We start from the raw sequence: 26,505 nt of genomic DNA, 5'->3' as shown, positions 1-26,505 counted from the left end.
CTAACTCAAACAATCCTTTACCTATTGTTGTCTCAGGGAGCTTGTACCATAAGTTATAAAAATCCCCGTTTTCCCCATATTCTACTAACATTACATTTATCTCCAACAAACTAATTTTATCACTATCACAGTAGTCAACATACGCAATTGACCCATTATCACATCTCTTAGGATCATCTAATAGTTCACCCATCATTAAATAATTTAATACTAAACTACTTCGGGTCTGTTAAAAAATAATGACATAATAGAAAAATACATTTATTTAAAATTACATTCTAGTAACACTAAAGGAAACAACTTTAATTACATTCATAATTCAGTTCAGAGTCCAATACTAAGGTGTACTTCGACTACAAACAACATCTAAACCTAAATGATACAACTTTGATACTTTTTTATAACATTTGAGTAACCCACTACTATCCATACATATTAACACCAAAACACCCCAAATTTTCAGAGCAAAATTGAAATAAATATGCATGCATATATGTTCAACATAATAAAAATAAAAGATAAACATTTACCGCGATATTCAGGAAATTCGTAAGGCTGATATATGTTCAAATCTTGTTTGGGTCATATTTTCCACACCATTTTATCTGATTGCCTTCGATTTAGTTAGAGGGTTAAGGTTTGTATGATCAGGAGGGAGTTTAGGTTAGTGTTTTGGAGGGAATATTTGTGATCTGAGAATAAGAAACGACCCTTCATACTCTTATTCTTAAAAAATTACACCGACTACCCCTATTATTATTATATTGGACTTAAACAGTGTAACGACATTGGTTTCATTTTACGGAATGCAAGAAAGTGCTAAAAAATAAATAGTCGGGATATTAAAATGGAAACTATTATAATTACGTCATTTTTCTGCATAAAAATTATAGTTCGTACCATTTAAGTAAAATTAAGTCTTTTTTAACATATGTTATTTACAAAGACATGATTGATAATATTTTCAAACAAGCCTACTTGAATAGTAACTTTGAAAGTAACTTATTTAACCATGAAATCCTTATTTTTGAACAAGTTTACTCTTCATTTGGATATTATATATATTTCACACATTTGTAAAAATGTATGCTTGAGCTATTTCTAGAAGAAGATCCTTAATCATGCCGTGGATATAAAAAATGACATCAAAGAAATAAGTTATCGAAAGGAGTGAAAATCCCAATCAGTCCTAATTCGAGAAGTTAAGACTAAATCAATTAAGAAGTCCAAAAAATACTCTTCGAGAAGTTTCAAGTCTACTCAAGAAGTGTAAGATGTATTGATTCGAGAAGTGTAAAATGTACTGAGCTGAGAAGTGTAGAATGAGCTATTTGAGAAGTCTGACTAACTAATTAGAGAAGACTACAAGGCTAGATTCGAGAAAATCTAAACTTTTAATATGTCTTTTTTTATGTAATACTACATATGTTAATTAGAATAAGGAAATATTAATCACCGAAAATATAGTATATTTGGTTTTCTTAAGTATATTGATAAAAGAGAAAATGTTATAATTAAAACAGGCAATTTGATAGTTACTATTATTTTTATTATTTTCTTAATTATTAGAATCAATGAAAATCAAAAATCAAATTTCAATGTTCAATTTTTATATAAAGTATTATTTTTGTTTAGTGGGTCTCGAGTAATACTTTTTGGATATGTAAAGTAGTGAGCTTCCAAGAGGGGTAGAATAACAAAGTATTAATTAATGGGGTGTGACCGACAACCCACGATGGATATGATTGTTTCAAAGGCACATAATCATAGCCATCGATTAAGTAAATGAACAGTTGGGATTCACGTCGATAGTCTCACGAAAATATTGAAATTTGCGCAATGTTTTTTCTACTCCAAGTGAGCTATAGTTTCCAAAACTGTTTAGTTTTTATACAATTATCTTTCACAATAAATTTAAAATTTACATTTTTCAACTGAATTTTTATTATATAAATATAAATGAATTATAATATTTTTCTGAAAATTATTAAAGAAAATATTGAAACTAGTTGATATTTAACATTTCAAAAAAAATCGATAAATTATTATTTTTAAAAATTATTATAATAATTATTTATCCAAGTGATGACATTGGTTTTTTAAAAATAATATTTGTAACTAAATTAATTGTTCCAAAATTTTATGATTTGTTAGAATATTAGTAATTTCAATATAAAATATTAATTGGTATATATTTTAAAAAACTCCCATTAATGATTTATTAGGGCTACCTCATTGTTGGAATGAGACATCCTCAAAAATTTTTTGAGGCACAAACTTGTATGAAATTACCTAATTGTTCTTACTTTTACGGATGCAACCGACTTTTTTTTATCTTTTTTACAGATGTAAACTTTACACAAAAGCATGTCATTATTTTTACATAATTTTTTTGTTACAATGTTATGATCATGTTTTAACTCTCTCATAGATACTTCCTTTTTATCCGTAGTTATTTTAAGAACTACATACATCTCAATGTCGCTTTCTTTTACTCCCGTCATCAAAAGTCCTAACATTTAATCCTAACTTTTTACCTTTTCGACAAATATACATCCCTGACTTAATAAGATCAATTTCTGAACATTATAAGTATTCTGAATAATAATCTTGAATCCAACACTACGCCCATAATTTCTATAAAACTTTTCAAATTCGAAAAATGAATCAAATTTAATATCAACACATGACACTACACCATTTTTATTTTTAAAATTAAACTCAAACATTTTTCTTCCAGTTCATTATCACTATCATCATCTACATTACCGTGAACATAATTATCATCATCATCCTCAACATCATAGTCATCATCATCACTTTTTATATTAATTATGTTTTTCATATCAAAATTTTCGCCATCTAGATAATTATGTCTATTCACTTCTTCTTTCCGAGTATATTTATTAATATGTATTATATCATTATCATCAAAAAATTTAGGATGAATATTTTTTTAATCCTGATAACATGCAAATAATCAAATTTTTTTATGCTCAGTACAAGATCTAGAATCATCAAATACACATAAGAAGCCATAGTAACCTTATTTTTGAATCTTCAAAAGGTAAATATGTGAGTTCTAAATAGTTTGTTTAAGAAGTGATAAGTTAAGTAAAAATAGGGGTAAAGTATTTTGAAAGAGAGATAAAGTGAAAAATAGGTTAGGTGAATAACAACCATTTTAGTGTTTCAATGAAACAAAACTTTTGTCAGTCACCCGTAAATAAAAGATGAGAAACTAAATTTGGTTCCCCATGTTTTATTGAGTGGACCCTTATTATTTTATTGATTTTATTGAGGCAGTTTATTCTAACAACTTTTCGTTGTTGCCGCCTCCATGAAATGTTGATGTGTCATTTTTTTAAATTTTTGTTTATTTATTTACTTCAAGCTTTATTTAATTACTAAAATTTAAAAAATGTAATATATTTGGAAACTCTGATCTTAATTAAGAATCAATTTTTATTATTAAAGATTTTAGTTCTCAAATTTAATTACATATCGAACTATGAATTGAGCGAAAGCGCACAAAGAGTTTAAAAATTTGTTTGATTGTAACTTTATCAATATTATTTAAGATTATTTATATTTAAAATGATAATTTTGTATTTATTATGTATAATAATTTTCGTATTGTTCGACGCGACACGTGTCTTATTCAGATGTGCTTATATTTAAATTACTTAGATGATGAGCAAAAAAAATTGATTAAGAAGTTGGTCAACTTTCGAATGAAAGAAGGTAAAATAAATATATGCATAATGGTTTTAGTATGATTTGATTTGACACATTTCACGAGCAATATTCATTTTTTGTAATAGTATTCAAAATTAAATTTAAATTAATTTATCTTATTTTAAATATTAATTTTATTACTATTCTGAAGTTGTATAATTAAAATTACACATTAAATACAATAGCCATTTCAACAAAATAATAGTTAATATAAATAAACATGCTAGCAAATAACAGTTTAATTTGTTTAATTTATGTCAAAAAAGTTTTTTAATTACATTATTTTATATGCATCTTTTAAAAAATTTATACATATTATAGATAAGATTATTTTTGGTAAACAAAATTTAAGCCAAATTGAGACCGCCTCAATGATTTATTGAGACTAACGGCTAAAATAGGGTGGTCGTGCTTTCTTATTCATGGGGCTATGAACACCCTTTACATTAATTAATCGGTTTTTCTGTCGGACAATAAGCACAAACTTCTATAATATTGGTTTGTTTTGATTAGCCAACACTTATTAATAATGATGGACCCCTGCATTCATAACAACTTCACCAATCAAAATACTCCAAACTTTATAAATTTTAGTGTTTAGCATGTGCACACTAGACAAACCCTTAATTAATTAATGAAAAGTATTTTAGTTGAGATTTTCTAAGTGCCTGAATATCCTAAAAGTATTTGTTGGTTAGTCTTAGGATGCTTTCTAGGGTACCTTATACATGAAATTGGTCGTACTTATGCCTCTTGAGTCAGAGCTTGTCGCTTAAATACAATTTATATTTGTTCACGTTGTTTGCAGGCTATTGCGTGAGTATGTAGGATTTACTCAGTGTGTAATCAAAGAGTAACGATAAAAAAAGATTATTCAAGGAAAAGAGAACCCTAAAAAATTAAATGCTCAAGAGTTGCTCCTAAATATTACATCCCTGAAAATGAAGTGCAAAGACAATCATCCAAAAAATGCATTAATATATTGTTATTCATTCTAAAAAAATTTAATACTTATAATCCCTTTTAAATATAATAAAATATTTTAAAACAAAGGAATGCTTGATGTATTGCATGATTGCAAGGTTTGTCTTATCTATATGATAAGGAAATAACGTCTTCATTTTGTGTGTGATTCAGAATTTGTTTGTTAGTAGTAAAGCAATTAATCCGTCAGGAACAAGCCTGGAGGATCTGTATGCAAGACTTTCATTAGAAGATGGGACGGAGGGATCATTGTTGCAGAAGGAGAGGTCCAGAAGCCAATGACCACATATGTATTAGTGGGACGGTTTCTCACGGATAAGAACATTAACTTTAATGCTATGCAGAATGTTCTTGCATCATTGTGGCGACCAAAAGAGGGTATGGAAGTTCATGATATTGGTGGTCATAGATACTCTTTTGTATTTCATCATATGCTTGATTTGCAGAAAGTGTTGGATGAAGGGCCATGGACATTTGAGCAAATCTTGTTGGTATATCATCATATCAAGGAGGATGAAGGTCTGCATCTTATTCCATTAAATAGTACTGATATATGGTTCCAATTTACGATCTACCAAAATGAATGGAGTCTGAGAATATATTAAGGAGTATAGGAAATTTTGTGGGAACTTTAGTGAAAACAGATCCTACAAATATTTTTGGAGGGTGGCGAATGTACATGCGTATCAGAGTTACTATGAAATATAGGAAAACCATTGAAACAAAGAATGAAAATTAAGAGGGAAGGAGGAGATTGGAGCTGAGTTCAATTCAAATATGAAAGACATAGTACATTTTGTTTTTTCTGTGGTTTGCTGGGCCATTCTGAAAGAGACTGTGGTATCATTTATGCCAACCCTGAAACAGAAATACCTCGAGCATATGGTATGTGGCTGCGAGCGCCCACGAAAAATTCACAAAATCAAAATCTGGGAGCGAAATGGCTACGAAACGGAATGGATAGAGGACAAGCTTGGAAAAAAGAGGGTGATGTGTTTCAGCAAGCGAACACCCTACGCGGTGGCGATAGGGTGGTGACAAGTCACATGGATCTCAATGGTGGTGGTAGAGAACATTTAGGAGAAATTGGTGGAATAAGGGTTGTACAACGTGATCAGGGAATATTTATGAAACTAACGGAATTTTAAATTAAATCGCGGTTGTTATGGAAGAGAAAAATATCGAATCAGAAATTGTTGTAGATTTGAAACGTAGACGTTTGAATGAAGAGAATGTTATGGCAACAAATAAGGATAATAACTCTGATGGGCTTATGTTGAATGATGGGCCAAAAAACATGACAGAGGCGGGACCTGTGGAGTAGGCTCGCCTAGACAATTGAGTTTACTAGCCTGGAACTGTCGTGGATTGGGTAAACCATGTACAGTTCATTTCCTAAAGGATACTACCCACCAACAAAACCCAACTTTATTTTTTTATCCGAAACATTAGCAAATAAAGATAGAGTAGATGTAGTTAGAAGAGTTGTTGGATTTGCAGGCTGCATTGTAGTCGATGTTCGAGGCCATAGTGGTGGCTTAACTCTGCAGTGGAGGAATGAAGAAGGCTGTATAATAAAGGAAGTAAATAACCATTTTATCTATTTTGAAGTACAAAGCGAGCAAGTGGGAATGTGGAGGTATACAGGGTTTTATGGTTGTCCCGAACGTAGTGGACGTAGTGAGTCGTGGGAGATTCTTACAAACTTAGCTTCAAAATCAAGTTTACCCTGGTATGTTATAGGTGATTTTAATGACCTAATATTTCTAGGAGAGAAAATAGGGGAAAGAATGCATCCGTATAATCTATTAACAAGGTTTGCTGAAACAGTGGCCACTTGTAACTTGGTAGATTTAGGATTTGTTGGGGAACCATATACATGGGAGAAGTCTAGGGGTACAGAAAATTGGATTCAGGTTCGTTTGGATAGGGGTCTTGCCACACAACAATGGTGTACTTTATTCCCGGATGCAGAGATCAGAGTCTTTGATGTAACTACCTCAGACCACCTACCTTTGTTTTTGTAGTTAAATAAGCGTGTATATGCCCCAAAAAGCAAACATTTCAAATTTGAAAATATGGGGTTAAAAGAAATGGACTGTTTCAATGTTGTTCAGAATAATTGGACAGTTACTTCAGGGAAGGAGATTCTTGACATAATAAATTATTGTTGTCTTCAACTAGAAGAGTGGGGAGGGGGTGTTAAGTTGGAGTATAAGAAGAAATTGGCAGAATATTGGGGTAAGTTACGCAAGATGCGAACTCGAAGATATGCACATGGTATTCAGCTGTACAATGAAGCTCAATTGGAGTATTTAAATCTGTTAGATAAGCAAGAAACGTATTGGCAACAACTACCAAGAAATTTTGGATGCAAGAAGGTGATCAGAACACGCGTTTCTTTCATACACATGCTTTTACGTGTAAACGGAATAATTGTGTGCAACGTTTGAAAGATGAAAATGGGGACTGACGTGAGAAAGAAGAAGAAGTTCAAGAAGTGATCACCAATTATTTCACACAGTTGTTCCAAACTACATGAGTCGAAGGGCGATTATCTGACATAGAAGAAGTAAATCGAGTTACAGAGGCTGAAAATTAGGCTTAATTGCAGAAGTTACTTTTGAGGAGGTCGAGGAGGCTGTATTCTCAATGCACCCAGCTAAATCGCCTGGCCCGGATGGGTTAAACCTGTTTTTTTTTCAATCTTTTTGGAGTATTATTGTGGGGATATGTTTAGATTTTGTCAGAATTTCATGACCACAGGAGAATTGTTAGTGGCAGCTAATAAAACTACGGTGTATTTAATCCCAAAAGTAAAACAGCCCCAGTCGATGACTGAACTCCACCCTATATCATTGTGTAATGTCCTTATTAGAATACTCTCATAGGTATTGGAAACCAGGTTAAAACCTTGCATAAGATCATTGATATCTGACAGACAAAGTGTGTTTGTTAATGGTAGACTTCTAACCGATAATGCATTAATCGCATTTGAAGTTAATCATTTTATGAAGCGACGTAAACAAGGAAAATCTGGTAGCAGACTTAAAATTGACATTTCAAAAGCTTACGACCGACCGAAATGGGCATTTATCCGGAGTATGATGGATAAGTTTGGGTTACATACAATTTGGGTTGATAGAGTAATAAAGTTAGTGCAGACAGTGTCTTATAATTTTGTGCATAATGGGAACCTGTTTGGTAATGTTGTGCCTCACCGTGGTGTTCTCTAGGGCGACCCAATTTCACCTTACATATACATTATGTATGCTGAAGGATTAAGTTTTATTCTCAGGCATAATGAAAAAGCTGGGTTGTTGCATGGTTGTGTCAATGCTAGGGGAACACCTTCTATTTCACACCTTTTATTTGCAGATGACTGTTATTTCTTCTTCAAATCTAATGGGTCTGAGGCAGGAGTCATGAGGAGGATATTGGACATGTATGAGAATATCTCTGGTCAGAAAATAAATTATGCTAAATCAGTTGTCACGTTTTCATCCAATGTAACAGCGGGTGTAAAATGGAAGTTTGTCATCAACTAGGAATTAATGCACAACAGAGCCCTGGAACCTATCTGGGATTGCCTATGAATATTAAACGGAATAAAAATGAGTCGTTCTCATTTCTAGAGATCGAGTGTAGCAGAAATTGCAGGGGTGGCAGACCAAAACTCCTTCCAAGGCAGGAAAAGTGCTGTTATTGAAAACTGCAGCACAGGTGGTTCATAATTTTAGGATGAATATATTTTTAATACCTCAAGAAGTGTGTGATAAAATGAAGAAAGCAATGAATGTTTTTTGGTGGGGCAATGGAGAAGCGGGTAAGGGAATTAGGTGGCTATTGTGGGATAGGTTGTGTGTTCCTAAAGCGGATGGTGGACTAGGGTTTAAGAAGTTTATGAGTTTTAATATTGCTATGCTTGCTAAACAAGCTTGGCGGCTGTTAACCATTGCCAATCCGCTTGTAACTCAGACTATACGTGCACGCTACTTCTTAAATATAGATTTTTTGAATGCAAAGTTAGGCTCCAACCTGAGCTATGTATGGCGTAGCATAGTTGAGTCACAGGAAGATGTCCGACATGGGTGTAGACGTCGAATATGAGATGGTAAGAATACTAGGATTTGGTAGGTCCCTTGGTTTCCTTGTCCTGTAAATGGTTTTTTGACAACTGATATACCGCTGGAATTATAAGATGTAATAGTGTATAATCTATTGGATGTGGAGGGGGGTGGATGGGATGAGGATATTTGAATGATATTTGTAATGAGAATAATAGAGAGCTCATACAACGTATTCCGATCTCAATCCGAAGATTCTTGGTATTGGTTAATGGAGGAGAAAGGTAACTTCACAGTTAAAAGTTGTTATAGAGAATTGAGAGGAGAGAGGCCCTGCTTAGATCGTATTTTTTGGAACAAATTATGGCATTTACAGCTTCCTAGAAAGGGTATTAATTTGCTATGACGTGTGTGTCGACAATGTTTGCCCACAACCAGTGCACTGGTTACAAAAATGTCAACATTCACCCAGTCTGTTCTTGGTGTCACTCTGGTGTGGAGGATGACCTACATGTCTTATTTACTTGTGGTTTTGCTCACCGATCTTGTTACAGTTGAGCCTAATGATACTATCCTTCAGTTGGTAAAACAGGTGTTTCAACTGGGTCATATAAAACAGATTTTGATGGTAGTAATATTGTGTTAGAATCTGTGGCAGCGTAGGAATACTTGGACATGGAATCATATTAATTTGTCTATCTTTGGGGTCTATTCGCGAGCCTGCAGTATGTTGACAGAGTGGATGCGGGCTAAGGAGGAGCAAAACACGGGAATGATGTCCCGGAATAGTGCAATTAGGCAATGGTACAAACCAGATGTGGGATGGATAAAGATTAATATTGATGCAGCATGTATGGTGGACACAAATCAGGTGGGTGTTGGCTGTGTGATCCGAGATGAGCATGGCTCATTTCTTCAGGCTAGAACCAACAAGATACTATGAGACTGCAACCACGGGAAGCAGAGGCCATCAGCTTAAAGGAAGCCTTACCCTGGACAAAAGAATGGAGGAAAATAAAATGTATTTTTGAATGCGATGCGAAACTCCTGATAGATGTTGTTCATTGTGTGAAAGGGAATACTTACTTCCATTTGATTGTTGAAAATTGTAGTGAGTTACTTAAACACTTTGATGAAGTGTTAGTTTACTTTGTTCATATCTCTGCAAATATGATTGCTCACAAGTTAGCTCGAGCAGCATGTTCTATTTCAGGTCTCACGGAGGGGTTGTTAACCGCACCGGATTTCATCTTATGTAATCTTGAAACTGAAAGGAATTAATGCAAGTTCGTTTTTTCCAAATATATATATATATATATATATATATATATTACATCCCTAAATGTAAGTTTAACAGACTATTCCCTCCAACTCATTCAATTCATAACATGTTTTTTTCGAACAATTGATATAAAATATATTTTCGTAATTTTTTTAATTTTTTTTCTATTAAATGGAAAAGATTATTTTTTTAAAAAAAACAATTCAAAAAAATTTCTATAATTATATTTTAAATGATTATTAAAATGAGTGTCTAACTCATGTTTCCCGTTCCCGAGTTCCCTACCAGATGAACCTAATAGGGCAGAGGGAGTACTTGTATAACTGCTAATTTCGATGATAATGATTTTAATAATAGCACTGCAACCACCTTTTATTTTATTTTTAAAGATAAGTGCACCATCTCTCTTACCTTATTACCAAGAGCATCTCCTACAAATCATAAATGTGATTTTTATAAATAATATAAAAGTTAGTTTTTAGTAAGATAAGGTAGTTTTTCTCCAATAATAATATTTAAATCTGCTCCTTATTTATTATTTTATGACTGAAAATGCATTAAAATTACAAAAGAGCAAAACAATGGGAGATAAATTTGAAAATGAAAGATAATTTTATTAAAAATATAGGATAAGAGTGAGATGTGCATGATTCTTAAAAATAAAGAATAAATTGAGATTGTACTTCTACTAATCTTCTTTACATTTTGATTTAAGAGTCTAAGGTCTGTAGGAGATAATCTAAGAAACCCTGATCACCCCTTAAAATATTTTTGTCAATAAAAAATTTATTTCTCCTTTATTTTTATTTGCTCTCTCTGCCTTCACATTCTTATTCATCTCTTTTCAAATTTATTATTATTATTGTTGTTGTTATAATGATAATGAATGAGTATAGAGATCAGTTAAAATATAAAATAATATTCTAAATCATTAAAATTTAGTATTTTATAAAATTTTATAAGAAATAACATTGTTGAAATTACTGTAACTTTACAAAATTTAGAACATTCCTCAGAACGGGCATGAAAACAAAGCAAATAAAAAAAGAATGGTTTGTATTAGGGCTAATTATCATTTAGGTCATCAATTAAATCCAAAAGTATCACTCGAACCATTCTTTTAATTTCGGTCTCAATCGACACATTAATTAATTTAAAAGATTCACTCCATCTAAGTCAATCTAAAAACTAACGGTCAACATGATGATATGGCAGTAACGGCTCTTTTTTGCTGAGTGGTTGCTGACATGGCCAATCAACGTATATATTTGTGTCTATATACATATACATTCATTCATATACATGTTCAATTGCATAACAAATCAATCCCTTATAACAATAGCATCCAAAGAGCATGTCATCTAATATCCCCTTTGTTCACAGCTCAGACAGTTCTGCTGTGCACTCAAGTGCAAAGGTAAAAGAGAAAATTTGTTTTTACGACACACCAGCTAGGGTCCGAGTATCATGGACATTGAAAAATCCTGGAAAGCGATTCTTAACATGTCCCCAGATCAAGGTACATTATATGCTAATATGTACTTATTTTGGTTAAATGAACGAGTTTTTCATATTTTGGTTAAAAATTATTGTAGGATATCAATGGATGCGGTTTTTTTGAGTGGTTTGATCCAGACTTCCATGGTAGAGCCAGAGACGTTATAACGGATTTGAATCATAGAAGAATATATTTGGAGGAAAAATTGAAACTTGTAGAGGAGAGACTTGGTGTGGAGGTTGAAAAAAAGAAGATGTTGAAGGTTCTGAACAAGAGGCTCTGCATAGTGTTGAAAATTTGTGGCATTCTTCTTGTCATATTAATTGATATGTTCTTTGGGAGGCATGAGAAAACAACAGCTAGTTGGCTCTATCTTAATTAGGTTCGTGGTTGTTGTGATTTGTAGTTGTGAAATTAAATGTAGTTGGTTGTGCTGGTAGGTGTTAAAAATGGGGATGTGATGTTAAATGGTAGAAATGAAGAGAACAATGTCAACTATTATGTAATTGTACTATTAATGTTAAAAACTAATGCAACCAGTCGACCATTATCATTGTGCTTGAAACACAATTTGCAATATTCGATAGTCATTGGCATTTCATATTGTTCACAAGTTTTCAAAAGTACATACCATAAATATCAAAGAGAATACTCTCTTTCAAAAAGGTAATCTTTTAGAAGATAACCATTAGTACTGTCTAAAGTTGCAACAACATAACAAAATACTTGCCCTTGTAAAAGTACTGCAATTCACATATTTCTTGCTAGAACAGATTAATGAGATCTAATCATCATCAAGAGATACTGGATCATCAGGTGTGTTCTTGAAAGTGAACTTGTTCTTTAACCAAAGCCTGCTGCTTCTCCTTGGTTGCACATCTGCATCTCCATTGTCCTCCAAACTATCCTCCAAGCTTTCTTCCTCACTGTCTTCAATACCTCCAGCATTCACAGATAAAAGGTCATCCTCTTTCTCTTCATTATTCTCAGTGTCATCATTGTGCTCTGTTAGTGGTGGCTGAGATATTGCAGGGTGGTTAACAGGGGGTGTCCCTGCACTAGGTGTTCCTCTTGGCAGGTGGTTTCCTATGTTAAAACCAGGTGTTGGCATGAACAAATTACCTTTAGGAATTACCTGTTCTGAGCTAGCAGCATCATGGCCATTTGTTGCCCTTGTCCTTTGGTTGACTAGCCAAGATGGTCTTCCTCTTCTCTCTGTTTGAGACTTGTACAATACCTTCTCTTTACTAACTTCTTTTGCTTTCTCTTTGCCCTTTGTAGTTTGGTCTTTCATAGTAGGTGTTGCTGAAACTGTACTCACTGGTTCCCTTATAACAATGCCAGTTGATCTCCTCACTGGTAGTTTGCTTCTTGTTGCTTATTTTTTAGGGTTATCTGTTTGAGGCCTTTCTTCTTCTGTCATATTTTCTTGACCCTCAGATTCTGGCCTTGGAACATCCTTTGTTGGACAAGTTGGCCTCTTATGACCAGCATCCTTGCAGATAGAGCAATGCACAATTCTACCTTTATTGTATCTTTACACCTCTGGTTGACCTTGTTGTTCAGCTGCATCTTGAGTTTTACTCCTACTCTGAGTACCATCCTCCCACTCCTCCCTTCTTCTCATCTTTTTTGGCCTTCCTCTGAGTTTCTTAGGCATATCTGGAGGAAGCATTTCAGCTGTATTGTGTAACTCCCAAAAATCTTCTCCTCTAAGTGCTTCTATTGAATGACCATATGCCCTCAAGTATAGTTCCCTTGTAAAGTAATGTGACACATAAGACATGGGTTGCTGCCTCCTGTCATGTATAGCTGCAACAACATGTGCACATGGAACACCTGTTAAGTCCCAAACTCTGCAAGCACATGTTCTTTCCTCCAAATCAACTGTCACAGACCTTGTTCCCTTTCTAACCATGAAACTTCTGTGACCATCCCATGTAGCTTGCCACTCCCTTGATACTCTAACTGCAAAGTCAAGCTTCCTCCTAATTACTGGGCATATCTGATGTTGGCTAGCTTCCATCCTCTCTTTGTTCAGTCTCACCCTTCTCATTAGTTTAAAATGAATCTCCTGAAGCATGTTAAGCACTGGTATAAACCTTGCAAAATAAAGTAAACTAATTAAAAAACCATATATTATAAATTGTTCATAAATAAAGACTAGTTAAGCACCATAAAATACAAATTTATAATGAATTACCTCTCATTAAGTATCCATGAATTAAATGACTCAGACATGTTGTTGTCAACATTGTCTGTCTTTGGAGTGTTGAGATGTAAGCCTTTGTCCAGCTTTTTGCATCAAACTTAGCCAAGTGAGCATGAGCTTTCCTGTATAGCTTCTCAAGACCCTTCATTGCTTTCACATGAGCTGTAGGGTAGGTGGCTGTTGCTATAATCCAAAATTGCCTCTTCAACAGTCCAGTACCAAACCTGTAATTAAAAATTGATTAAGTAACTGCAAGAATTAAAAAACTGAAATAAAATGTGAAAATTGCACATACATTACCTCTTTTTAAAGTTTGCAAACAGGTGCCTTACACATAGCCTATGCTCAGCTTCTGGTAAAAACTCCCTCATAGCATTCTCCAAGCCCTATTCAAATACCATATTTAAAAAGTGTACTATATATATGAACCAAACACACAAACAAACATATAAAGATTTAGATGTCACCTTATGTTGATCACTAATAATTGTATAGCCATTTCCATTTCCAAGATCAAGGTCATCTCTCAACAGGTCTAGGAACCATCTCCAGCTGCTAGTATTTTCAGATTCAACTATTGCATAGGCTACAGGGAACATTTGATTGTTCCCATCCCTACCAACTGCACTTAGAAGTTGGCCTCCACACACAGTCTTCAAAAAACAGCCATCTAACCCCAAAACTGGTCTACAACCACTTTTCCAACCTTCTTTCAGTGCATAGTAACAAATGTAGAGCCTTTGGAAGGTGTTGGGAGAGTCATCAATTAACCTGTTTGTTTTGATCTCAACTCTATTCTTTGGGTTGTTCTTCAGTAATCATATCCAAAATCCTAAACTTTGCTATAATGTTCCTTCAAAGCATCTGCAACACCTTCCAAAGCAGCCTTCCTCACTCTTATAAGCTTGATCTTTGGCACTTCAACCTCTAAATCCTCTCTAACAGTCTCCATCATTTCTTTTACTTTCCACTGAGGATTTTTTCTGATCCTATCACCATATAGTTTTGTAAGGTATCTGACTGTGATAAGTTTGTTGTGGTAGGGTTTAGTGCATAGGTGGCTGTCTACCAGTGTCTTAATTCGAACAACATGGCTATCTTGCAATCTACTGCACCATATGTAAAAAGGGCATCCCTTCTCAAAAGCTACCTGTGCTCTGTCTTTATCATTTGTGATGAAGTGGAGAGCCCTTCGTTCTTTTATTCCGTAGTCTTTCACAACTTTTCGAAATTCTTCCATTGACTCGAATCTCATTTCAGCACTAAATTTCACATTCACCAGCTTGTGCGGATTATACACCGGTAGCTTCTTCCTTTTACGATTACTAGGTGGAATTCCAACATACCCTTTCTTCACATTTTCATCTTCACCGAAAGATGGAAGTGATCTCAGCTCATCACTATCAAACTCATCTTCACTACATAGAAGGTGGTCATTATTGTCATCATTTCTCTCCACTGATCTGTTATTTTCTCTACTAAGCTTCTCTGGATTTTCAGGCTCACCTTCCTCCCTCATGTCATTAGAATCCCAATCTTTACCAAAATCAAATTCTTCTTCTTTCTCATAGCCCTCTTCATCAAAATCTTCATCATCTCCATTATCCCCACATTCTCCCTCAAGTTCATATTCAGAATCCTCACTGTCCTCATCGTCGAAATCCCAATCATCTTCGTCTTCAACTCCCTCAACAATACATTCTTCACTCTCCTCAAATTCTTTACTACCCCCCTCATCGACAATTTCAGTATCCTCAATTATTGAGTTTCTACCATGGTCAACATATAACTCAATCTTCCCATAAGGTAAACACAGAGAAGTCAGAGCTCTAACACTAGCGTCATCATACAACAACCTTATACCATCTTTAAAATTTTGACCATTACGTTTGAAGTAGTCAAAATCATTTTTTGAGTAGTTGTATGTAACTGCATAATCTTCCAAATCACGAGTACAAAATATGTCCGTATCAACACCATTAATTATGTCAATACGACCTCCAATATAACCACATTCACCATTAAACGCATTAGGTGTAAATTTACCATGGTGGTGAAGATGAATCGGAATCCTAGATGTCATTCTGCTAAAAAAAAATTTAAAGCATACAATTACACAAGATAGGCAAGTAAGAAGTAAACCATCAAGAATACATACAAGAACATAATATGAAGACACATGTATACAAAACAAGATAGACATATGAAGACACTATACAAAGACGGGACGATTCAAAGAAACACACACATAATATGAATAATATATACTAGATCCGGAACATATACCTTGTATTGACTGTGTAAGTAATCTTCAATTGATCCAGAACATATACCCAACTCTAATTGATCGGAGAAATTAGGGTTTCAGTTTACCCCTTTCATACGCTCTTAATTCACTTTTTCCTATTTTTGTTTTCATTTGATTTCTTTGTTTATGTGTCCATTCTAATTTCTTTTTTTTTTATTTTTTATTTGCCGTGTCACATGACACTTCACCACATAACGTAGCAATGGATGAAAACCGTCAAATCTGACCCGATTCAAAGTTGACTTAGACGGAGTGAATCTTTTAAATTAATTAATGTGTCAATTGAGACCAAAATTAAAAGAATGATTCGAGTGATACTTTTGGATTTAATTGATGACCTAAATGATAATTAGCCTGTTTGTATTATTCTGAATAATCTCCTGATTATCAAGATGTACAAATGTGCAGTTGGAAACTTTGACAGTTAAAACACAAAATTTAAAAAGGTTTTAATCTTTGTTTATACAATAGAAACAATCTGTCGATTTATGTATCTGAACATGCAAATCTCTTCAATAAAGTCATCTGCGCTGCTTAGGTCGGTCTTCATCTGAAGAATTTTGTACGGTCAATTTCTTTAGATTCTTTCCATATTTGTGAAACATATCCAGGGTTCTCATTTTCTGTTCATCCATAAGCTGAGATTTGATGGTGATCGTCACCTCCTCCAAGCAAGAAAGTTATACTGTGAATCAATCTGGAAATAAACGAACACGTGATTATCTATACCATAACAGTTCCAAAAATAATAATTATAATTAAATACAGTTAACACAAGCATCAGTTGTAATATTACATGTCTTAGGCTGTTCTTATGGCTAAGAGCAGCCAACATTGAACCATTAATGTCAAATTTCTCCAACTTCGCATGATTATTGAAGAATTCAACAAAGTCGATCTGTGGAAAGTGAAGAAACTCCAAAGAATGTTGGAAACGTGGATGGGCTTTACACCAAAAGCTTTCAATAATATTAATAAACAAGCACAATAATAAGAGATTACTTTTATTTCTTAATAATAGAAATACAACATATATATATATAAGTGTTTACACATAGTTTTTTTTTCTTACAAGAACTTCGGCTCTTTTCTTTCTCTACAAAGCTACAGCTCTTTTCTTTACAACTCAAGATACAACTTACATTCTACTACAACATGCATGCATGTAGTATTTATATAGAGTACAAAGCTGCTACTGCTGGCTTAATCTCTTACTTCAACACGCTAGACAAGCCACCTTTTATTTAGGCTTCATTTATATTATTCATGACCAGCTTGCTTTGTTGTTTATGCAGCCTACTTTATTTGTAGGATTCAAACAAGACTGCTCTATAGTTCACATATATCTAGTTGTTGCATGTAAATATTCGAGTGCCACGTACATGTTTCTCTTATTACTATACATACACCAACTCTCTGGATAATAAAACTAGTTTGACAAATTTAACATAGCACACCATTTTTCCTGGGATTGCATGGCTGTGTATTTCAACTCATCCTTTCTAGAAACCAACTGTAATTATTATTCTTCTAGAGGGTTTGAATATTCTAACACTCCCCCTCAAACCCGACTTAGCATTCCGAGCTTGTTCTTCATTCTTTCAAACTTATCTGGCTTCAATGGCTTCATGAAAATTTCCGCTAAATTTTCTTCTGTCCTACAGTGTACCAGCTCCACAATTTTCTCGTTCACCTGTTCTCGAATAAAATGATATTTTATATTGATGTGCTTGCTCCGACTGTGCGACACTGGATTTTTCGCGAGGGAAATAGCGGATTTATTATCCATGTTAATTTTAATCGGACCTTCCTCTACAAGATTTAACTCGCCCAATATGTAGCCTAGCCACATAGCTTGACATGCACACGCTGCCGCTGCGATGTATTCTGCTTCACATGTTGATAGTGCCACTGTTGGTTGCTTCTTTGATGACCATGAGAATATTGCAGAACTAATGTGAAAAGCATAACCCGAAGTGCTTTTCCCGTCATCCAAGTCACCACCATAATCACTGTCTGAGTAGCCTACTAATTTTGAATCTTGAGAGTATGTGTAAAATAAGCCATGATCAAGTGTACCTTTTATGTACCTCAAAATTCTTTTAGCTGCCATGAAGTGATCTTCCTTCGGCTTCTTCATGTACCTACTAACCAATCCAACTGCATACATTATATCTGGACGAGTAAAAGTTAGGTACCTCAGACTTCCAACCAAACTTTTGAACAACGTCGGATTTACCGACTCCCTTATTGAATCGACTCTGAGCTTTATGCTCGGTTCTGCTGGCGTGCTCACTGACTTGCATTCTTCCATTCTGAACTTCTTTAAAATCTGCTCCGCATATTTTTTCTGAGACATAAAAATCCCATCTATGTTTTGCTTAACCTCGACTCCAAGAAAGTAAGACATTTGACCAATATCTGTCATCTCAAATTCGTTAGTCATAACCTTCTTAAAATCGTTGAACATACCAGGATTATTTCCGGTAAAGATCATGTCGTCCATATACAAGCACACGATCATAATATCGCCTCCTGAATTTGTCTTCGTATAGAGGGCATGCTCGTATGAACTCTTCACGAAACCATTTCTCTAAAAATATTCATCAACTCGCGTGTTCCATGCTCGCGGAGCTTGCTTCAAACCATATAAATCTTTCTTCAGCCTATAGACTTTGTTTTCCCGGCCTTTATGAATATATCCTGAAGGCTGCTCAATATAGACTTCTTCTTCAAGATAACCATTCAGAAATACTGACTTGACATCCATCTGAAATATCTTCCACTGGTTCTGAGCTGCAATTGCTGTTAGAAGCCGTATGGTATCAACTCTTGTAACTGGAGCGAATACCTCGTCATAGTCAATGCCATATCTCTGCTTGTAGCCTTTAGCCACCAACCTCGCCTTGTATTTCTCCACTTCTCCATCTTGATTCATCTTGGTTTTATAGACCCACCTGACACCAATTGCTTTGTGTCCTTCTGGAAGATCTGTGAGCTCCCATGTATCATTCTTCTTGATTGCGCCAATTTCTTCATCCATGGCTTTGTTCCATTTGCTTTCTTCAGAAACTTCTTCAAATGTAACCGGATCACATTCAGCCATTAAGCAAAATAAGGAATAATCAAAGGATGTTTGTACCGGACTTGTTGCTTCATAAATATTATCCAGACTCCGCATCTTTCGTGGTGCTCCCCCTGAACTGCTGCTTCCTCCCGTGGATGGTATCGATCCAGGAGTTTGTTGATTTGGACTTAGTGGAGGAGTTTGATCATCATCTCTGTCGTCTTCAATGTTCTGGTTATCACCGTCATCACCATTGAAAAATAAACCAGCAACTTTTCTTTAATCCTCGCTCCATCTCTAGTAATCTGGTTCATCAAACTCAACATCACGAGAAATGATTAATTTCTTCGTCAGGGGATTATAGAGTCTGTACGCCTTGCTTCTTTTGTCATATCCGGTAAAAATACACTTTTCGCCTTTATCATCCAGCTTCTTTCTTTTCTGATCGGGAATATGGGCATAAACAATACACCCAAAAATTCTGAGATGTCCAACTGATGGTTTGCTTCCGCTCCATGCTTCATTCGGAGTTTTGTTTCTTACACTTTTTGTTGGAACAACGATTCAACAAATAAACCGCACATTGAACGGCTTCCGCCCAGAAAGTTCTTGGCAAGTGCTTTGCTTTCACCATACTCCTTGCTATGTCAAGAATTGTGCGGTTCTTCCTTTCTGCAATGCCATTTTGTTGAGGAGTATATGCCGTTGTCAACTGATGATTGATGCCATGTGCTCTGCAAAAACTTTTGAATAAGTTTGAAGTATACTCGCCTCCTCTGTCTGATCTCATTGTCTTCAAATAATATCCACTTTGTTTTTCCGCCAGTGCTTTGAACTCCTTGAATTTATCAAGAGCCTCCGATTTTTCTTTGATGATATATACCCAACTTTTCCTGCTAAAATCATCAATAAATGTTAGGTAGTACCTATTACCTCCAAGTGATGGGATATCAAATGGACCAGCTATATCTGTATGAACTATCTCCAATGGCCTCCTGGCTCTCCACGATTTTCCAACGGGAAAGCTTTGTCTGTGTTGCTTCCCTTTGACACACGCTTCACACAAATTTTCTGGTTCGTTGATTTCGGGAAAACAGTTCACCATCTTTGTTTTTGACAATAATTTTAAGCCAGAAAATCCAAGATGACCATATCTCAAATGCCACAACCACGAGTGATTTTTAATGACCGACTTTAAGCACTTCTGCACATTCGTTTGCATATCAAGCGTAAACAAACGATTCTTTGACATCTCCACATTTGCAATAAATTCCCGAGCTTGATTTCTGATAATGAGGGAATTGTCCTGCATCTGTATATTATATCCTTTCTCCACAAGTTGGCCAAGACTGATAATATTATTTTTCAATGCAGGAATATAATAAACATCATTTATATATTTCTTTTCACCTTTCTTTGACATGATCGTGACGGTACCTTTTCCTTTCACCGGAATCTTTGACGAGTCACCAAAAGTAACTTCTCCGCTGATGGTGTCGTCTATCACCGTGAATAATTCCTTGTGACCAGTCATGTGATTACTGGCCCCTGAGTCAAGATACCAAACATTCTTCTTGCTTTCCTCGTCTCCTTTGTAAGTGAGGAACATAGCAGTGCCAACATCTTTGTCTTCTTTTGCTGCTGCAAAATGACTTCTTTCTTCCACCTTTGGTGCTCTACACTCATAACTGAAGTGACCAAATTTATTACAATTATAACATTGAAATTGAGACTTGGCACCTCGTTGTTGAAATCCGCCTCTTCCACGACCTCTGAAATTTTGACTACGACTAGATGGTTGATAACCTTCAGAATTCTGACCTCTGTTGAAAGACTACCTTCCACGACCTCGTCCACTTCGGTAGCCACCTCTGACACGTACAAAACCGCTACTCCCAGAACTATCAATGGACACCTTACTTTGTAACGCCTTTTCCAAGTGGCTTGCATCATCATACTGGTCCATTCGCTGCTCATGCGCTTGAAGTGAACCAACCAGCTCGTCAATCGAAATTGTTGACAAATCTTTTGACTGCTCAATAGAAGTAACCACATAATCAAATTTTCTGGTCAATGAACGGAGGAGTTTTTCCATGACCCGAACATCGTCGAGACTTTCGCCATTTCTTTTCATCTCATTTGTCACGACTTTCAAACGCGTAACAAATTCACCAATATTTTCCGAATTCTTCATCTTTAAATTTTCGAACTCCCCGCGTAGCACCTGGAGCCGCACCTTTTTTACTTTTTCAACTCCTTGGAATGATTTTTGCAAAATCTCCCATGCTTGTTTTGCGGTTTTTGCTTCAGAAATTTTTTCAAAGGTTGATTCATAAACACCTTGAATAATTGTGTACAACGCCTTTTTATCTTTTTTCCGGATCTCCTTTAACGCCGTCTTCTCGGCATTTGGAAGCGCCGCTTCAGCGGTTGCATCAGCGGGCTCGTTGAACCCATTTTCGACAATTTCCCAATTATCGTAAGAACCGAGTAACACCTTCATTTGGATACTCCAATTCCCGTAATTTGTGGACGTCAATTTTGGAATGTTGGGTTGCACCATATTTGCAATTTTTCACGAACGTAACCTTGGCTCGGATACCACTTGTTGGAAACGTGGATGGGCTTTACACCAAAAGCTTTCAATAATATCAATAAACAAGCACAATAATAAGAGATTACTTTTATTTCTTAATAATAGAAATACAACTTATATATATATAAGTATTTACACACACAGGCTGTTGGGTTTTTTTTTCTTACAAGAGCTTCAACTCTTTTCTTTCTCTACAAAGCTACAGCTCTTTTCTTTACAACTCAAGATACAACTTACATTCTACTACAGCATGCATGCAGGTAGTATTTATATAGAGTACAAAGCTGCTACTGCTGACCTAATCTCTTACTTCAACACGCTAGACAAGCCACCTTTTATTTAGGCTTTATTTATATTATTCATGACCAGCTTGCTTTGTTGTTTATGCAGCCTACCTTATTTGTAGGATTCAAACAAGATTGCTCTATAGTTCACATATATCTAGTTGTTGCATGTAAATATTAGAGTGCCACGTACATGTTTCTCTTATTACTATACATACACCAACTCTCTGGATAATAAAACTAGTTTGACAAATTTAACATAGTACACCATTTTTCCTGGGATTGCATGGTTGTGTATTTCAACTCATCCTTTACTAGAAACCAACTGTAATTATTATTCTTCTAGCGGGTTTGAATATTCTAACAAAGAATCACCGGTGAATACCACCCGCATGGAAAGATATTTTACTTCACTTGCCAGTTGAAGAATTTTACTTACTGCATCCCAGCTCCATTGCATCCCTCTGATGGATAAGAACTCGATGGCTGAAAGTTTTCCAAAATCAACCTTACGAACTCTCTCTGCACGCACCAAATTGTGAACTTAATAAAAATCGCCCATAACCAAGCATGACCATCAAGCAGAAATACTAAGTGGAAAGATAAAGCAAATGACTGATTGTCTAATGTTTACCAGTAATGTTACCAATAGCAAGAGTCCTCAAACATTTGGTCTCAGGAACCCGAATCCAGCCACAACCTTGTACTTCAAGGGATTCAAGTTTGGGAGAGGTAAGAGAAAGTGAACAATTACTAAAGGTATTGTTATGCCCAAAAATTGGTATAAATAAAATTAAGATTAAGATTAATAAAATGAGCAGAATCGAAGGGGAAGCGCCTGAAATCTAGGAAAAGATAAGATTGAGTTTCCATAAATAGAAGGCGCGTCCTAAAAACGCGCCCCATTGATTGGGTAGCTGATTAATGGTTGTGGTTATTATCCTAAAGGCGCGCCCTCAAAGATGGAAGAGGCGCACCCAATTATTGAAAAAGGGGAGAGGAATTCCTTGATTGGAATCTGTCATGTGGTGAGCCTTAGGGCGCGCCCTAGGTAAGTAAGGCACCTTGGATGGATTACTTGGACATGGTTGTTTTGACAGACCCACACCTTGGCTTGAACAGAATTAGAGCAAGCCCTAGCGATGAGTAATATAGGGCATGCCCTATGATGTAGAATGATAAAGGAAGATATCAAAGGCTGATGACACAGGATGATGCCAACATGCAGGAATGCTTGGACGCGCTCTTATCTTCTACTTGGTACACAAATGCACCTTTGATATGCTACTTGGACGAACTCTTTGGAAGACTCAAGGAAGATGGAGATTGTTATTACTAACCTATTTGATGTAGGTACTCTATTGAAGAACTCCTTCCTGTAGCATATCTACAGGAAAGGCGGTGTCCGTGGTTAGAGACCTCCAGGGGTATGCCTGGACTGAAGGCCTCCTCCTGTAGTCAATGGGTGTTCTCATTCGGGAAGTGGGGTGAAATCTGGTGTGTGCTTTGGGAGCTCTGTCTCTGTAGTCAACGGGTGTCCTCGTTGGGAGACTTCAGAGTATCCCGCACTTTGCACCCAAAATCTTGTGATCACTTGTCCTGTAATCTGGTAGGGGCTCTTTATCGGGGGACAATGATGCGTCCAACATTTGGGGTGAACCACGGCTATACCTGCGTCCGTGGACTAGAGAAATAGCTGGTAGCGGAGGGTTATCCTTGGCCAGGGAGATGCCTCATCCGTGAAGTCTCGAAGCTGCGGACGAGCATTGGGCCTTTGTGGTTGGCCCTCATCGGCGGACATTCCTAAAGCTAGTAGAAGACGGTTTCCAGTGGGTTTCCTACTGGGCCTCGGGATAAGAAATCTAAACCCATTAGGTTTCTTGTTCCCCAAGAACTATGTGGGCTTGATCCCCTATAAATAGGGGTATGTAGGCAAATTGTAAGGGGTCAGAAGCGAGAGCGCAAAGGAGCCATCACTAACCCTAAGAAATCTTAGCCCCCAATAATCACCACCACCAAACACTATTCATCTTTTCCGACGAATACTGTTCATCAGATCCACCGAGTACTGTTCACGTTTCCGACGAAGAATCGCCATCACAGATCTTGTTTCCGGCTACGAACCTCAAACTTTGTTGATACCAAATTCCTCCGTCAACAAATTGGCGCTAGAAGGAGGGGCTAATCAAGATCTGCATCTAGGAGGAAGGATGTCTCAATATCGTGATGGAACTTTTTATGATGGAAGTTCTGAAGAAGATTCTGATCATGGCTATGAATATAAACCCTACGTTCCGCCAATGATTAATCGTCCCACGCCGGACGTTGGGGGACAGCCACCTGTGCTCATCAGCAACGCCGACTTGTCCGAACAACTGTATCGCATGGGCGATGCTTTACATGGTTTCGATTCAAGGTTGAGCACTGTGGAGCGGCGCAAGGCCAGGAGGGACCTTCGCCAAAATTGAGCGAGTCATGCACCTGGAAAAGCACCCATGACCGATAGGGATGCCTCAGCCGGCCATGGCTGCACCGAAGGAGGGTGTGTGCCGATAATCCCGCGACGCCTGGACTATTCTAATGACACATCCCCAATCATCGAGCTAGTGGAAGAAGATGCTGATGGACTGGAAATTCTACGGACAGATACTCGGGGAGCCACCCATCCGCACCGATCTGGACGTAGTCTCGAGGAACGCCGACAGGCGGAGTCGATGCTGGAGAATCAGCAACTTGGCTTCGCAGCTTTGAAAGATCGCTTGGGGATCCGCTTGGGCGACGATGATTTAAGAATGGTGTTACTTGAATGGCAGAAAGAAGCTGATCGTGGAGATGTGACACCTCATGATACAACACGTGTGCCCCTGAATTCTCAGGAAAATTGGAAGCGGCACCGCGATCCAACGTGTGTGCCCCTGAATTCCCGGGAAAATCGGGAGCGGCACTACGATCCAATACGTGTGCCCCTAAATTCCCAGGAAAATCGGGAGCGGCACCGCGATCATGAGAGAGCTCCTCCCCGCAGATCGCTGGATCGATATGGGCGTGGGTATGGAAACGATCGTTGGAGAAGGCCTCAATGGAGAGGAAGAGGGGGAGGTCGAGGTAGATATTTAGAGGGATACCGTCGCGACAATTACTGCGGTCACCTTGATTCCCGCTGGAATAACCAAGCAGATGGCTATGACTATGCGGAACATGATGATCACAGAAATGTAGAAAACTATGATCGCGGTACGGCTCGGGGCCGCGACCAAGGTGGAGAAGAGAATCAAGGGAGAAATCAATGACGAAATCCTGAAGTAATTGTGATACCCGAAGACGCCCAGAATACGAACCAGCAGCAAGCCCCTCCCGGAGGCAATCAAGCGGAGGTACCTCCCATTACAACCCCAAGGTCCACAGCCTCAAATGCAGACCATTCCAGGCGTGGGGACTTTCAAAGTGGGAGATCTAAAAAAGCTACGTTACCACCTGGAAGGCAGGGTGACGACCACAGCTGAAATCCCTTCCCCATTCTCGGTGGCAGTAAGAGAGGCACAGTTGTCGGCCGGGTATCGCAACACTACTAGCGATCTCCGTTTCCACGGAAACTCAGATCCAGTGGAATTTCTGGGTCGTTTTAATATAGAGATGGATGTGTACCAAGTCCCGGACTTGGCTCGGTACCGTCTCTTGGCGACAACCTTTAAAGAAAGTGTCCAGCAGTGGTTTCAAAAGCTCGGGCCAGGAGTGGTCAACTCATGGGATCAGATGAAAACTTTATTCTTAACCAAGTTCCAAGCCGCAGTGAGATACGCGCCCTCTGTCACCACTCTTGCCAATGTTAGGCAAAGGGAAAATGAAAGCTTGATATCGTACTTCAAAAGGTTCAACGCTGAATCTACTAGCATGAGGGGAACATCAGACGAAGCCCTGAAAAGCTTCTTGATCGTAGGGTTAAGAGTTGGCTCGAACTTTTGGAAGCACTTGCAAGGGAAAGACCTGGCTACTCTAGCAGATGTCTTCGCTTTGGCAGAATCTTTTAAAGCTATAGAACAATCTCTGGCAGAAATGCAACCGACTTCACAGTCAAGTCAGAGAAGCAAAGGAAGGAAGAGGGATAGGTCTCCAAGCCCAAGGTACCGAAGAAGTAGTCGAAGCTCAGACCAGGTGAATACAGCAAGCACAAGGAGGGGATGGAGTCCTCCCTCAAACTATGACTGTAGGACAAGCCGGTACACACCTTTGGTCGTATATATCGAGCATATCTACGAAGTAAACAAAAATAAAGGGCTATTTAGAAAACCTGAAGCTTTATCATCATGGCAAAGCAAAGACAAGAAAAAATATTGTGAATACCATGAATCATCTGGACATAACACGTATGAGTGCCGACATTTAAAGATGAAATCGAAGCGCTTATCAAGGAAGGATACCTCGGAGAATGGGTAGTCAAGGAAGTAAGGAAACACAAGGATGACAGAACA

The 26,505-nt window shown here is 36.9% G+C and overlaps 3 protein-coding genes and 1 pseudogene across 3 annotated transcripts; 2 read left to right on the top strand and 2 right to left on the bottom strand.

Annotated features, from left to right (window-relative positions):
• The first annotated feature begins 6,101 nt into the window (after window positions 1-6,101).
• LOC141719694 (uncharacterized) lies at window positions 6,102-8,270 on the top strand. The gene is made up of 4 exons (XM_074522069.1): window positions 6,102-6,638; window positions 6,750-7,103; window positions 7,614-7,868; window positions 7,959-8,270. The coding sequence occupies exons 1-4, from the start codon at window positions 6,102-6,104 to the stop codon at window positions 8,268-8,270; spliced, it is 1,458 nt and encodes a 485-aa protein (XP_074378170.1).
• Window positions 8,271-8,502: 232 nt separating this feature from the next.
• Window positions 8,503-8,832, top strand: LOC141719693 (putative mitochondrial protein AtMg00310). Its single transcript, XM_074522068.1, has one exon. The coding sequence runs from the start codon at window positions 8,503-8,505 to the stop codon at window positions 8,830-8,832; it is 330 nt and encodes a 109-aa protein (XP_074378169.1).
• Window positions 8,833-13,106: 4,274 nt separating this feature from the next.
• On the bottom strand, window positions 13,107-14,380 carry LOC141719692 (uncharacterized). Its single transcript, XM_074522067.1, has 4 exons — window positions 14,249-14,380; window positions 14,082-14,167; window positions 13,773-14,005; window positions 13,107-13,660 (listed from the first exon to the last, which is right to left on the bottom strand). The coding sequence occupies exons 1-4, from the start codon at window positions 14,378-14,380 to the stop codon at window positions 13,107-13,109; spliced, it is 1,005 nt and encodes a 334-aa protein (XP_074378168.1).
• A 2,169-nt stretch (window positions 14,381-16,549) lies between these two features.
• LOC141719691 (F-box protein At1g10780-like) overlaps window positions 16,550-26,505 on the bottom strand; it is a 35,101-nt pseudogene continuing 25,145 nt past the window's right edge.

This window comes from Apium graveolens, chromosome 4 (assembly GCF_009905375.1).
Source record: "Apium graveolens cultivar Ventura chromosome 4, ASM990537v1, whole genome shotgun sequence".
NCBI classification, from domain to species: Eukaryota; Viridiplantae; Streptophyta; class Magnoliopsida; order Apiales; family Apiaceae; genus Apium; species Apium graveolens.
This window is presented reverse-complemented; position numbering and strand designations above follow the sequence as displayed.

What these genes read in the sequence shown, in the direction of transcription:
- LOC141719694 (XM_074522069.1), top strand. Translation starts at nt 6,102, where the DNA reads ATGTACAGTTCATTTCCTAAAGGATACTACCCACCAACAAAACCCAAC. An exon ending in GTACAGAAAATTGGATTCAG is followed by an intron (nt 6,639 to 6,749) that starts GTTCGTTTGGAT and finishes TTGTTTTTGTAG; the next exon opens with TTAAATAAGCGTGTATATGC. An exon ending in ATACAATTTGGGTTGATAGA is followed by an intron (nt 7,869 to 7,958) that starts GTAATAAAGTTA and finishes GGTGTTCTCTAG; the next exon opens with GGCGACCCAATTTCACCTTA.
- LOC141719693 (XM_074522068.1), top strand. Translation starts at nt 8,503, where the DNA reads ATGAAGAAAGCAATGAATGTTTTTTGGTGGGGCAATGGAGAAGCGGGT.
- LOC141719692 (XM_074522067.1), bottom strand. Translation starts at nt 14,380, where the DNA reads ATGTTCCCTGTAGCCTATGCAATAGTTGAATCTGAAAATACTAGCAGC. An exon ending in TTATTAGTGATCAACATAAG is followed by an intron (nt 14,168 to 14,248) that starts GTGACATCTAAA and finishes GTATTTGAATAG; the next exon opens with GGCTTGGAGAATGCTATGAG. An exon ending in TTTGCAAACTTTAAAAAGAG is followed by an intron (nt 14,006 to 14,081) that starts GTAATGTATGTG and finishes TTTTAATTACAG; the next exon opens with GTTTGGTACTGGACTGTTGA.